The sequence below is a fragment of the Gadus macrocephalus genome, chromosome 10, assembly GCF_031168955.1.
Source record: "Gadus macrocephalus chromosome 10, ASM3116895v1".
In the NCBI taxonomy this organism is placed as follows: domain Eukaryota; kingdom Metazoa; phylum Chordata; class Actinopteri; order Gadiformes; family Gadidae; genus Gadus; species Gadus macrocephalus.
In genome coordinates, this window is record NC_082391.1 from 9,506,241 (window position 1) to 9,519,979 (window position 13,739).

Sequence of the window (13,739 nt, forward strand, 5' to 3'; positions counted from 1 at the left end):
TTGGAAAGATGAATTGTGATTAGAATATAATTCTAATAATACAATTTTGATTATATTATAATACATGATACACACCAGACTCTACATTGATGTTCAGAGTGTACGAATGAGATATGAGACCAGAGTTTCTAATGAAAACATCCTCATAAGAAACATCATTCATCCAAGTCTCCTCCTCATCTCTGTCAACCTCCTTTTCCTCTTGTTTCATTCTAAGCTCCTCTCTTCCTTCCAATTCCACCGTCTCAAATGTCTCTAGTGAAGTTTTTTCTTCCATCCTAGCGTCCAGACAATTCTTCTCATCTTCCTCTTGTCTCCTTTCATTGTTCCCTCCATTCTTCTCCTTCCCTATTGCTTCCTCCGCTGTGAGGCTGGACCCAGGCCGGTGCTCCTCAGAAAGCTGTCTGCTGGCCGGCCCCCGGCCCCCCGTGGCTGTATCTCCCAGGGTCCGGCTGTCAGGGCCTGGAGCCGTTTGGTCCGAGAGGCCGAACTCATCAGGGAGCAGCAACTTCAGACACGACTTCATCTCCGTTACAGTCGTCTCAATTTCCTGGTGGGACTCTGAAGATCACAGAAGAAGGATTGGACTGTTATGTGGGGCAGCTGTGTCTCAATGGCGTTCAAACAGGAACTCTCTTAGGGAGCTAGTCTCAGCCTCCTCCGCTCATTACTGCATCAATCTGTGACTTGTCTTGAACATCTGATACATAGAGCAAGCTCAGCCATGCAGTCTCCAACAAACTGTAGATACCATTCTCATTGGCTGTCAGAAAAGGTCTGTAGTTCTAAAAATACTCTCTGAAAACACCTTTTCCTAGCAATTGTCAGTAAGAGGTGTACTTGCAAGTAGGTGTTTCATGACACAGTTAATCAGCACTGGGTTCCACCTGCTCTGTATGGGAAGAATGGCTCTCTAACATGACACTTGTAAATTGGCGTTTGCCTATCCAGATTCAGACTAGTTGATTTTATTCCAAATTCAACATTGTACCAAATATAATTCTGCATTATTTTCAGCACTATGTTAAAGGTCCCATGGCATGAAAATCTCACTTTATGAGTTTTCCTAACATAAATATGAGTTCCCCTAGCCTGCCTATGGTCCCCAAGTGGCTAAACTTTCGTTTGGTTAAAACGAGCATTTGTCCTCTGTGGAGGACATTTGTAAACCTGAATATCTCCCACCCATAGCATACTACTGCATTAACTCCTTTTGCTATCTACAGAGGACATTTAGGGCTTTTCAATGATACCAAATGTGAGGGGGTGGGGCTTTGGTACAAATACTTCCTCCTTCTTGAAAATGGCGTCCACACAGCAAATCGCAGAATGTTAAAATCCCAGAGTATTCATGACCAGAGTAGATTTTATACACTTTGGTGTTGAATAGGCACTAAGTACATTTTTTGGGGTGTACCAGAAACACTCTTGGGTGTTGTCTCTAAGTATAATGCTGGTGTAGAGTAATTGAAGTGTTTATTTTAGGATGATGGACTCCCTGAGTGTACAATGGTTGAGTGTCCAACTATCCCGGCGGCACGTCGGTTTAGGTTTCGATTCGTCATTGGCTCGCTGCGCCTTCTCATTGGTTGAATCTAGAGACATGTGACCGGTTGTCTTCTTCCACACTACGCGGCAAACTGTTTCGGCAGAGACGGTTGACTAGAGAGGATCGAATCAATATCGCCAAGGAATTGCTCCGAGTGAGCGAAGACATGTTTGAACTTCACGGGAATGTAAACAGGTAAGAAAAGTACCAAGTGAATAATGCACAGGGTTTCTATGTTTCATAGTTAGTTGTGCGTATGTCCTTCATATAGGTCAGAAATTGTATTCATAATGGGTCTTAAGAAGGTATTAGAGGCTTAAATTTAACTTGTTCAAACCTGCAGAAACCCTGAATGCAGAATATTCAGCATTTCTTCGTCTTTTAGATCTGATAACCAACTGATAGCTAACGATTTTAGCTAACGTCAAACTTAATGGCCAATGCTAATGAGGCACATGTCTTCAATTTAGCTAACGCCTCGTTACCATTTTTAGCTAATGCTAACGAGGCACGTGGCTTTAATTTAGTGGGAGCGTGTCTATGTTCCCCGGGTCCTATGTTCCCCGGGTCCTACTTTTTTCTATGTTTTTTTTCTAATGTTTTTATCAATGAAATCTTTATTCCAACAATAATGTATGGGCCAAAATTAATACAATACAGTTAACTTGAAGACCTACAACTGTTTAACAGTTTTAAAATAATAAATACAGGCATTATAGGTTATAGGCCTATGCGGCGCTCGTAAAGTCCGAACAATGCGCCTACAGGCGCTCTTAAAGGTTTGGAAACGATTCAACAAGACTAAATCTGTAGCCTATTCCAATTACAATAAGTAGAGAACTTATCGGACAACAATAATCAAACAAAGGCAGTAGGCTAAAAGTGGGCATTAAACTGTATAACTGTTATGAAAAAAAGGGGGGGAAAAGGCCGACATATAATGCCTGCAGCCGGCGCGCGGAAAAGGCTCGCAACAAAAAGATAAGCCACCCATTTACAAACAATTGCATGAACTAGTCTATCTAAAAGCAATACCTTATTGAACATATATAAGGCTGGACTTGTTGCTAAAATATCACAGTTTTGGCAAAATGTAACGACTCCAAGAGGCACCAAGCGGAGCGAGAGTCAACACATTAAGAAAGAAAAGAGCGACTCACATACGGTGGTGACTGTCCCTACTGTCCATAGCATACAGTAACTCCAGCCTACATATTTTTGTTTAGGAATATAAGCATGTTAACATGCTCGGGGGTCAGACGCGAACGCAGCCTTGTACCTGTCAGTCCAGCAGCAGAAAACACCCGCTCTGACGGGACCGAAGTTGCGGGGATGCAGAGGTATTGTCGCGCTAACTTTGACAGCCTGGGGAACCTTCTTCCATTCACTTTCCACCAGTCGGCAGGGTTATATTCAATTAAATGCTTCAAGACTCACAGTATGCAACACAACGTCCTTTTGATCGATAACAATATAAATTGATCGACGCATTTCTTAACGCTCAATTATCGAGCATCGATTAATTATGCCCATCCCTAGTCCTATGATAATAACCTGTTTGTATTTGGCCACCTTTTTAGATGCTGACTATTTATTGACAAGAACTTTTTGAACCTTTTATGTTGTGTCATGTGCTTTCATCAGGTGTATTTCATGCTCAAAGTATGTGCTCTCCCTTTTCAGGTTGGGATAGTGACATGGCCTCGCATCTCCCGCTGGTCTACCTCCTGCCACCACCTCCAAGTGGAAAGAAGGGAGCTGTCAAAATCAGTATCCGGGAAGCTGTGGATCGTGTAGTGAAGTTTCACAGGGTAATTGTATCCTGATAATTTTTATTTTATTTTTAAAAGGTCCCATGGCATGCCGCCAGAGCTTGTGTGTTGCTGATGGATGTCACAATCTCTGTGTTTGCCAATCTACTTATCGAGTCTTGAAAACAAAATGGCGTCGACGGGTGATCTACTGATGGTATTGTGTGTATAAAATGTACTTTTTAATAAACAATCTGTACACTTACAAAGTTCTCAATGCCTTGTTTTATATGTTAATACCCTTATTGAACTACCAAAGAAGTGTCGGGCTACTTCTAGCCTTTTAAATGGTTTAAAATAGCGATTTAGTTTTTACCATAACCACTGCCCCATTGTTCCAAGTTTATAGCGTTTTGATAGAATCGGCTAAAAACAGCCAACTGAAGAAAGCGTCTATATGCGTTTTTTTGTGCTAAAAAACCAACGTTTCAACTCATTATCATACAAAACATATCCCAAATTCGTTTTACACCGGAATTCCCCTTTAATTGGTTGACAGGGACACATTTATTTATTTATTTTCAAGTTGTTTGTCACATCATATAAATGTAAAACTAAATATGGTTCTTGATGTAAAATAATTAAAGTTTAACTATAATGTTAACTATATTATATATGTATGCACTGTAACAACAACAGCAGCAAGAATCTAATGTGTAGACTATTCATTCATGAAGTGTTGATAATTCACCTCAAAGGTGTTGGTTGTACACCAGTCAGAGTACATTCTCACTCTAGAAGTATTAAATAATCAGCTCTGCGAAGTGCTACAAAGCACTGACTTGGAGTACATATTTTCTCTCTCTGGGGTTCTAGGTTTACACTGCAGGTGTAAGGAAGCACTGAATGAGTGCCCAAAAGTACCACTAATAGAGTACATTTGCACTCTCAAAGTGTTCAAATGTAACTCTAAATTTGGAGTACATATTTTGCTCTTCTAACAGTGTTCAGCGAACACTGAACTCTTGGACCTATATATACCCCGAAATTAGTGTTAAATGTACACCCATAGAGTACAATGTACACTGTGATTTTTGCTGTGCATCAGTCCAAGCACTTTTTATGGGAAAAGGAAAAGTAAGTGCATGATAGGGCTGGGCGATTTTTCGATTTTGATTTTAATCGCGATGTAATTTTTTTCTACGGTTTTAAATGAGACGTTCGATTAGCCGACGCCTTCAAAAAAAAATAAAATAAATCAATGTTTTCACAGACCCGCGAATACAGCGCCGCACGTAACCAATCAGTTGGAAGCAAGCCACATCACGTGTGGTTGTGCAGACACAACAACATACACACACGTGTAGCTAGCAGCAGCGCGAAGCCGCAGTTAAGTTTGCAGCAAGACAGTTCAGACTTTAAAAATGAGCGAGAACTCTGTAGACGGGAGTTCTGAACAGCAATTAAATGATAGTACTGCCCAGGAGGAGATTGTTGAAAAGAAGGGTCTGAGAAGTTCGGCTGCTTGGAGGTACTTTGGGTATTTGAAGTCGGACGAACAACAGCGTAATACACTGTGCAAAATATGTAGAAGGAACGTAGCTACTAAAACAGGAAACGCCAGCAATTTGTTTCAGCATTTAAGACAATGCCACCCACTAGAGCACGCACAGTTATGCAAGACATGTAATGCCCCCTCTTCCAGCACCAGTAAAAGGAAGCCATATCAACAGACCATAATGTCCGCTCTTTCCAGCATCGCGCCGTATGAAAAAACATCGAAACGACACAAAGACGTTACACACTAGGGCTGTAACGATACGCGTATCAAACCGAAAATCGCGATACTCAAAGCCACGAACCTGTCTCGCGGTGTGAGAAGGCAGAAGCGCGATATGCCCTTTCTAACTCTTCGGTCAAATTGTCAGATTGAAATTTGCTAATAATTTATCGAAATAATAGTCTGCTGACAGCGCCCCCCCCTATCGATGCCGTAAATATGTGACGAGATGCCCTCTCTGTGATCACAGCTCTCCGTGGCTACGGAGGATTGCATTTCTCCACAGCCGTCGAAGTCCTCATATGCGATATGAACGACATTTATCCAGAGTGGGCCAAGCGCGAAAAACATTGCCTGTGTGATCCTGTCTCTATTGTTTTGTGTGATTTAACTGGCAGTTTGTCTGCTTATAGGTCGTAATGAAGCGGCCACCGATTATTGACAGGATGGGTACTTTATTCTACCGGACTCGTTTGCTTCTTCACTAGACACACGCGCTACCGCTCGCTCTCCTCGCTCGTCCACTCACTCGCTGACGTCACTCACACACGCATACGCACACTGCCATTCTCCCGCACACACATATGCTACTCGTAACACTATGCCTCGTTATTGCGACGTTCATGTTTTTCCTCATCTATTGAAAGTTAGGCTATTAAACATGTTGCATTCTATACGGCCTGATTATGTCATTATTTAAGCTACATAGCCTAATAAGAAGCGCTAATAAGGATATTTGAATAAACCAACCAAACAGTTAAAGGGGCCCTATTATGCCTACCAGCAAAAAGCATCCTCCAACTGCAATCTTTGGTTATTTCTTTATTAATTTAGCTATACTTTAATAGTATTCTTTCGGTTCAAATCTGTTCAGTGTTCCAAATTATTTGTTATTAAATGTTACATTAAGATAATTGGTATTTAAGTGTTGTTTAAATAAAATGCTTTTTAAATTTAAAAGAATCGTGGGATGTATCGAACCGTGGGTCAAAAATCGTGATACAAACCGAATCGTGAATTTGTGTATCGTTACAGCCCTATTACACACGCAATCACACAATTCCTCGCAAAAGGCATGCTGCCAATACGCACTGTCGAAAGGAAGAATTTAAAAACCTAATGAGAGTGATTGACCCTCGTTATCAACTCCCAGGGCGCAAACACTTCTCGCACACAGCAATCCCACAACTGTATGCGGAGTGCAGAGGGATGGTTGAGAGGGACCTGCGGGCTGTGGCATACTTCGCCACCACATCGGACTTGTGGTCAAGTCGAACTTCCGAACCATATTTGAGCCTCACTGCTCATTATATTGACCAAGACTGGGCTATGAAGAGCAAATGCCACCAAACGGCATACTTTCCTGAAGACCATACTGCCGAGGCAATTGCATCAGGGCTGACAGAATCGCTTGGTTCGTGGGGGCTAAGTGAAAGCAAACAAGTTTGCATTACCACAGATAGTGGAGCAAATATAGTAAAAGCAACCACCCTCAACAACTGGACTCGCCTACAGTGCTTTGGCCACCGACTTCACTCAGCTGTTGGTAAGTTGAATAGCAGAATTGCATACCTTAATTGTATTTTCAGGTCATATAAATATGAAAAAAACGAATGTTCATTATTATATATTTTTTAAACTATTATTTAAGAAAAAAGACAAGAACGTTTTACAATGAGAGTCAAGGCCTTCTCTTCATAATGTTTATTAGGCCACCCTTAAAATGCTTTATTTATTTCTCAAAGATTAATTTGCCACCTCAAAAGATTATAAACTGGTATTCAAACTATGCTGGATTCATGCCCTTGTCTATTAATTTAAAAAATACTGTCTTGAATATCCAGCCCCTCATGTGCACTATTCTGTATTAGAAATATTCATACTGGTTTCTTATTCAATTTTTTTGTTTGTTTGTTTGTCCCCCACCCCCCACCCCACAGAGAAAGCCGGAAAGCACAAGAAAGTGGAGCGTGCTGTGGGTGTGTGTAAAAAAGCAGTGGCTGCCTTCAGCTATTCGTGGAAGAAGAAGAGAGATCTGGCTGTTGCTCAAGAAGAGCGTCATCTACCCCAGCACAAGTTAGTGACTGAGTCACCCACTAGGTGGGGTTCACGTCAGAAGATGGTGGAGAGGATGCTGGAGCAGCAGAAAGCTATCGCTCAGGTCTTGGGAGCAGACAAAAAGACGAGACAACTGGTTCCTACATGGCAAGACCTAAATGTCCTGGAATCTGTCAATGGGGCCCTGCATCCACTACTGGAATTCACTGATGCACTCTCCAGTGAAAATTATGCGAGTGTGTCATACCTCAAGCCGATGCTGCAACTTTTCAGAACACAGATTCTCAAGCCATCCGACGATGAAACACAGCTCACCAAAGAATTGAAGATGACAGTCATGTCATACCTGGATGAAAAGTATGCCGATCCGAACACTGAGGAACTACTGGATGTTGCAACTTTGGTAGATCCGCGTTTCAAGCCAGAATACATTAAGCCAGAAAACATTCATGCCATCAAAATGAGAGCAGTGTCTGAGATGTTGGAGGACTGCTCCACTTCAGTCAGAACAGAGGAAGCAGAGGCAGGAGATGCTGCAGTACCCCCTCCCCTGAAGACACAAAAAAAGTCATTGGGCAGCTTCTTTAAGAAACCAGAATCCAGCCCAGCATTCAATGACAGACAGAGTGTTGAGCGGGAACTCGAAAACTACTTGACAGCAGCAGATGCAGACAGTGAGATGGACCCACTGCAATGGTGGAAGGTGAATGAAAGGAACTTCCCAAGACTTGCCGGCCTTGCAAAGCACTATTTGTGCATCCCTGCAACCAGCACACCCTCAGAGAGGGTATTTAGCACAGGGGGGAACATTGTGACCTGCCACAGGGCAGCTTTAAAACCTGAGATGGTGGATACACTTGTCTTCCTTGCTCGCAACTTGTGAGAAACAGCATTGCACAATTTTTTGTTTCATTGCAGCACAAGTTAAATGCACTTCATGTTTTTCGTTGTTGTTTTTTAAAGCTGCTAGAATTTGTTCTGTGAAACCTAAGAGCTTGTTAAGCTGTTTTTGTGTATTACATTTGTTTTTGTGTATTACATTTTCGTTTTTACCAGAAAATAAAAAGAAATTATACAAAAATTGTGATTTTGTTCATATCGTGATATAAAATCGAAATCGGAAACTTTGAGGGCGAAAAAATCGAAATATAACTTTTTCCCATATCGCCCAGCCCTAGTGCATGATACTTTTTATTTAGCAAATTTTGACTTGGAATGTTGTTTGCATATTTTATATAAGTCTCTTATATAATAATATAACATTAAAACATTCTCTGAATTATTTTAGATGTATTTCAGCATAGTATTTACATGTTTAAAAAATGTCCTCCGTAGTGGACATTTGTAGTTATTTCTTCCATTTTGTTCTGTTTTTTTTCAAATGAAAAGAAAGGGAGTCATTCTCAGAAGCAGAGAGAATTTTACTTTGAATTGTTGATGGAAACTCAGATATTGAGTTGTCTGATGAAGAAGATCAGGATGCAGTGTTTGAGCCAGAAGCAGAGAAAGATGATTCAGAGAGCTCTGAGGATGAAACTCAGGCAGGGCAAGCAGATGCAGAGGAGTCAGATCAAGCAGAACAGCCCACATCTATGTCCGGTCAGCGTCCACTGTGGAGCAAGAATTCAAAGTACGCATTGACTTTATATTAAAAAATATTAGGGCCCGACCGATTATCGGCCGCACCGATATATCGGGCCGATATTTAACATTTTGGGGATATCGGTATCGGCCATACTTTCCATAAATTCCCACTGATAAGTTCATATAATTTTCACAACCAATTTTGCAGCCGTTTCGTTCTGAACGCGCCTTCCGCTCTTGCCACTTGGAATTCATGAGCCTTGCCAAGTTGCCCCGCCCGTCACAGCATCTGATTTGTTTGGCACACGGAATACAACCAATCAACACGCAAGGCTGCAAGCGGGGCGGGGTGCCTTCATGCTCCATGTGACTCGTGAGCGGTTTCTAGACGGCCAAGTGGGGCTAAGGACGGTGCTGCGAATACAACTTAAAGCAGAGAAAACACATTTCCTTCGAGGTAAGCATATACGAAGCAATATCCCCTGCAATATGTCACAAACACACCAACGTTGCAGAAGCACCGCACCACAAGGTGTTTATTAATTTGTGAAACCGATCCATTTGATCTGTGTAATAACGACACAAACCTTAGCTCACGCAAGGACAACCAGAATGACAGCGAATACTCCTCACTGAAAAGGTTGTCCATAGAGCAGTCTCAACATGGTGTATAGTCCTACTACAGTTATTGTTAAAACCCCACATGGAAACGTGAACGTGTCTGTAGTTCTACACGAAAGGTGGTCTGAAAGCCATGGTCAATGAAGACCAAATAAAACGTGTTTGTGTTTGTTCCCAAGACGAACCATTTAGAGCCTGCTAGATACTTGATAGCCTGTTAGCTACTTTATAGCCTGCCTGAGTAAGAGCCAGCATAGAGGGTCGAGTATCTGCAGCCAGAGCCTTATATACATTCCCATCTACGGCTCTGGTGAGAGCCTTGTTCTCTAACAAGTTACCCAGCACGGTAGAACCAACGGTGATTGGTCGCAATGTCCCTCAAATTAAGTTAAATAGAATTAAGTTTTGGCCAGTCGCTACGTTTCAAACTGGTGTAACATCTTGTTACCGGTAGACAGTAGCTACAGAGATACGACAGCATCTCTGTTAGCTAATTTTGGCTTGCGCTAACTAACTTGGTGTTAGGTAAACAACTTCATGAACACTACACTACGCGACTCAGGCCCTAAAGGCACATTGTACGTTCAGTCTATTAGTTTCTTTATTGTGCGTTCCCAGGCCCTTTGACCATTTAATCACGCCTGGTGTGATCTCAAAGTGCTGGCATTTGATGTGCGCTAGGTACAATGATCCAAATACTTCTTTGTAATTCGCCTTTATTTGTGACGTGAAAACATTATGCCTAAATGCTTTCGTTTCACCTCGCCACCCAGAGGCCGACAAGCAGCCCAGCACAGCCACTAGACGTAAAATAAACTCTTGAATCAGGAGGTTATACGTGCTGTAGTTTGCATTTTTTTTTTTTTACTTTAAGTAAACTACTAGTGCCGTATATTTACAGAAATATACAGGCTTATCTATATGATTTTGACTATTTTTATATAGAGACATACTATAAATTATTTACAATTTATATGTACAATTATTATTTGTTTGTTTTTTTACAATGTCTGAAAATAGATTTAGTTTGTATTAGGGCCCGACCGATATAGATTTTTGAGTGCCGATGCCGATTATTTTCAGAGAAAAATTACGATTACGATTTAATCGGCCGATAAAAAAAAAACAAAAAAAAAAATGAGTGTAATGTAAAATGTAAAATAAATAACTAACTCCCAATGTGCTGCGCTCGTGAGCAGTGACTAACACGTGCGTGCTGAGCAGTATGGTCTCACCGTTAGAGTCTACAGTATAACAAATTAACATGGCCTGGGACCTAAAGAAAAACAGGCACAACATGCTCAAACAACGCGTCTTGTGTACATTGGTGAGGTGAGCGCGCAGCTGCCTGAGCGAGCGTGCTTTCATGTTGTACGGTGTTGGGAAAAACGGTCTGTCTAGCTACTGGACCAGATAAAATGAGACGGAGAGGTAATAAAGTCTATCGGCACGAGGACCTTGGATTTATTAAGTAAAGTGGCAACGGTTATACAGAGTCATAAAGCGTGAGAAATCGAATATGTCTAAGTCCCTAATCAGCGCTGATGGTTCGTCTGGAGCTTCGCCTCCGTGGAAGGTCTGCTGCAGAAGAAGGTGAAGAGTCCCTGTGTGATACAGTCTTATGCTGTATCCTCCTCTCGATGAGGAGTGTGCGTTTGAGGTGTGTGCGGTTCGGTGTGTTTTGGCTCCCAGGCCCTGAGAGAGCTTCGTAACGGGGAGAGTTCCTCGTGTCTCTGGTGTGATAAATTAAAACGGGGGAGTGCCCCCCTGAAATGTCTTGTGTGTGATAATTTAATGTGGCTCTCAGGCCCCTAGTATCTGCATGTGTTCCTTCTAGTGGGGGAGAGCTTCGAGGTGTCTCCTGTGTGATAAATTAATGTGGCTCTCCCGTTCTGGAGATGATACTGGTGCATTGTCTGAGTGTCCACCATCTGCCTGCCTGGGAGATGGGGCCTTCAGCTCCGGCCTTGACCTGACTATATATTATCATGTTTGTGTTATGTGTTTGTTGGGTTTAGAGCAAGAGTTGACTATATATTATAATGTGTCCATGTGATGTGCTCATCAGGCTAGGGTAGGAGTTAGCTATATTTATAATGTACATGTGATGTACTCAGCAGGTTATTTTTCCCAACAACGGTAAAATTCAATCTCCTCTTTTTTACTCCAGCTAAAGTTGTTAGTTAGCAAGGCGAGTAGGAGCGCAATCTGCAGGATACTAATGGCAATAACATTTATAAAAAAAAAATTAAAAAAATCGGTTGTAATCGGCGTCTTTTTGGCCGATGCCGATTATTTTCAAAAAGGCTATAATCGGCCGATTAAATCGGCAGGCCGATAAATCGGTCGGGCCCTAGTTTGTATCAAATATTTATTTTCTAAATATGTCTGTATTAGATTGCAACTGCTTATGCTACCCAATTTAACTTGTGTCACATTATTTTCCTCCAATGCAGATGGATGTGCCAACAGGAAAGACACGAGCCAAAAGTGTAGTGTGGGACTACTACAGCCAGTCAGGTGGTGTAGGTAAAGCAGTTTGCAATGCATGCAAAGTCTCGGTCAGCACTGGCGCTACAGTGGCTAAAACGGCCAATACATCTAATCTATGGTCCCATCTCAGAAGTCACCATAAAGAATTATATGAAGCGGCAAAGAAGGAGCAGCGCGAAATGGAATCTCAGAAAGCACCATCACACCAGCCTACAGTGGCAGACCTGTTTCAGCGACAAAAACAGTGGGCCAATTCAGATGAGAAGTCTAAGCAAATAGATATACTTATTGCAGAAATGATAATTACTGACAACCAGCCATTTTCCGTTGTCTCTGATGTTGGTTTTCAGCGCCTTGTGGCTGCTCTTAATCCAAGATATGCACTTAAAAGCGAGAAGTTTTACCGCACTGAAAAGATACCTGCAATCCATGCAAAGGTTGTGCAAAAGATAAAAACCCTTATCCAACCAGAGAATGCTGGGTTCCCATTGGCGTTTACCACAGACTGCTGGTCTGGAACCACAGAGTCCCTAATGAGCCTGACATGCCACTTCATTACCAATGAGTGGGAGAGGAAGCAAGTTGTTTTGAACACGACGGGCATGGAAGGATCCCATACAGGGCAGTACATCAAGGATAAATTCCTTGAAATGATTGAGGAATGGCACATTGACAAAGAGCGCATAGCCCTTGTCCTTCGTGACAGTGGTGCCAATATGATGAAAGGCATGAGGCTTGCTGAAGTACCAGACCTCAGCTGCACTGCTCACCAGTTGCAGCTTGATGTAAATGATGGCCTGTCCTGTCAGAGTGCAGTGATTGACACAATTGCTATAGTGAAGCATTGTGTCACACATTTTCATCATTCTGTCCTGGCCAAGGACCGTTTGAAAACAATTCAGCAAGATCTTGGCCTTCCAGTCCACCAGTTCATACAAGCAGTTCCAACCAGGTGGAACTCAACACTGCACATGCTGCAGAGAGCACTGGAGCAGAAAAGAGCATTAACTCTCTACTCTGGGGAGTATGGGGGGTTTGCTGCTCCAAGTGCTCACCAGTGGGACCTGGTAGCTAATCTTGTGGAGACCCTGATTCCCATTGAGGAGGTCACGCTGGAGGTGAGCAGCAGCAGTTCCTCTGCGTCCTCAATCATTCCATGTGTCAGTGTGTTGAAGATGCTGCTGGAGGATGAAGGACCCAGAACAACCGGGATCAAAACTCTTCGGCAAGGTATGAAGGAAAGCCTCATCAAGAGGTTTGCAAAGCTTGAAGAAACCAAGCATGTTGTTCTGGCCTGTCTGCTAGATCCACGTTACAAGAATAATGCCTTTTCCTCTGACCACACAATAGAGAAGGCGAAGCAGTGGCTCAAGGATGAAGTAGAGAGTGCCTCGGCGGAGGCACATGATGAAGAAACAGCACAGGAGGTTGATGTGGCGCAAGAGGCCGAAGCAGAAGAATACACTGCAGAACAACAGGGCCGAAAAAAACAGAGGAGAAATGAGGCACCATCTGGCAGCCGGATAGATGCCATCTTCAGCTCTTTGCTAGGACCACATGCGGGAGAGGCATCGGCCTCAGATGCTGGGCTTGATGAGGAGGTGAGGTTGTATCTCATGGAGCCAATCATTGACCGCCGAAAGGGGGATCCACTCCAGTGGTGGAAGCAGAATGAACAACGATTTAAGCTTCTGGCTAAACAAGCCAGGAAGTTTCTGTGCGCACCGCCCTCATCGGTTCCCAGTGAGAGAGTCTTCAGTGAGATCTCTTTGATCTACTCGAAGAACAGGAGAAGCCTCACTGGGCAACATGCCGAGCAACTGTGCTTACTGCACTATAATGTTCTTTTACTTAATTGGCAATATTAGGCTTTGGCATTAAACCATGGTTCATTGCAAAGTAA

General features: G+C 42.6%; 1 protein-coding gene and 2 long non-coding RNA genes across 6 annotated transcripts in view; 2 read left to right on the plus strand and 1 right to left on the minus strand.

Annotated features, from left to right (window-relative positions):
- Positions 1 to 10,411, plus strand: part of LOC132465653 (uncharacterized) — a 39,394-nt gene extending 28,983 nt beyond the window's left edge. The window contains exon 2 of the long non-coding RNA XR_009527660.1: positions 10,370 to 10,411. This is a non-coding gene — a long non-coding RNA (uncharacterized LOC132465653). The remainder of the gene's footprint in view (positions 1 to 10,369) is intronic.
- Positions 1 to 13,739, minus strand: part of uvssa (UV-stimulated scaffold protein A) — a 483,727-nt gene that overhangs the window by 456,802 nt on the left and 13,186 nt on the right. For 3 of the 4 annotated variants that reach the window (XM_060062339.1, XM_060062337.1, XM_060062338.1), the window contains one exon: positions 76 to 561. The exons of the other annotated variant lie outside the window; for it this stretch is intronic. In XM_060062339.1, the coding sequence (XP_059918322.1) occupies positions 76 to 561 (486 nt within the window). The remainder of the gene's footprint in view (positions 1 to 75; positions 562 to 13,739) is intronic. 4 annotated transcript variants of the gene reach the window in all.
- LOC132465651 (uncharacterized) lies at positions 11,480 to 11,711 on the plus strand. The gene is made up of 2 exons (XR_009527658.1): positions 11,480 to 11,603; positions 11,650 to 11,711. It is a non-coding gene; the product is annotated as an uncharacterized LOC132465651 (long non-coding RNA).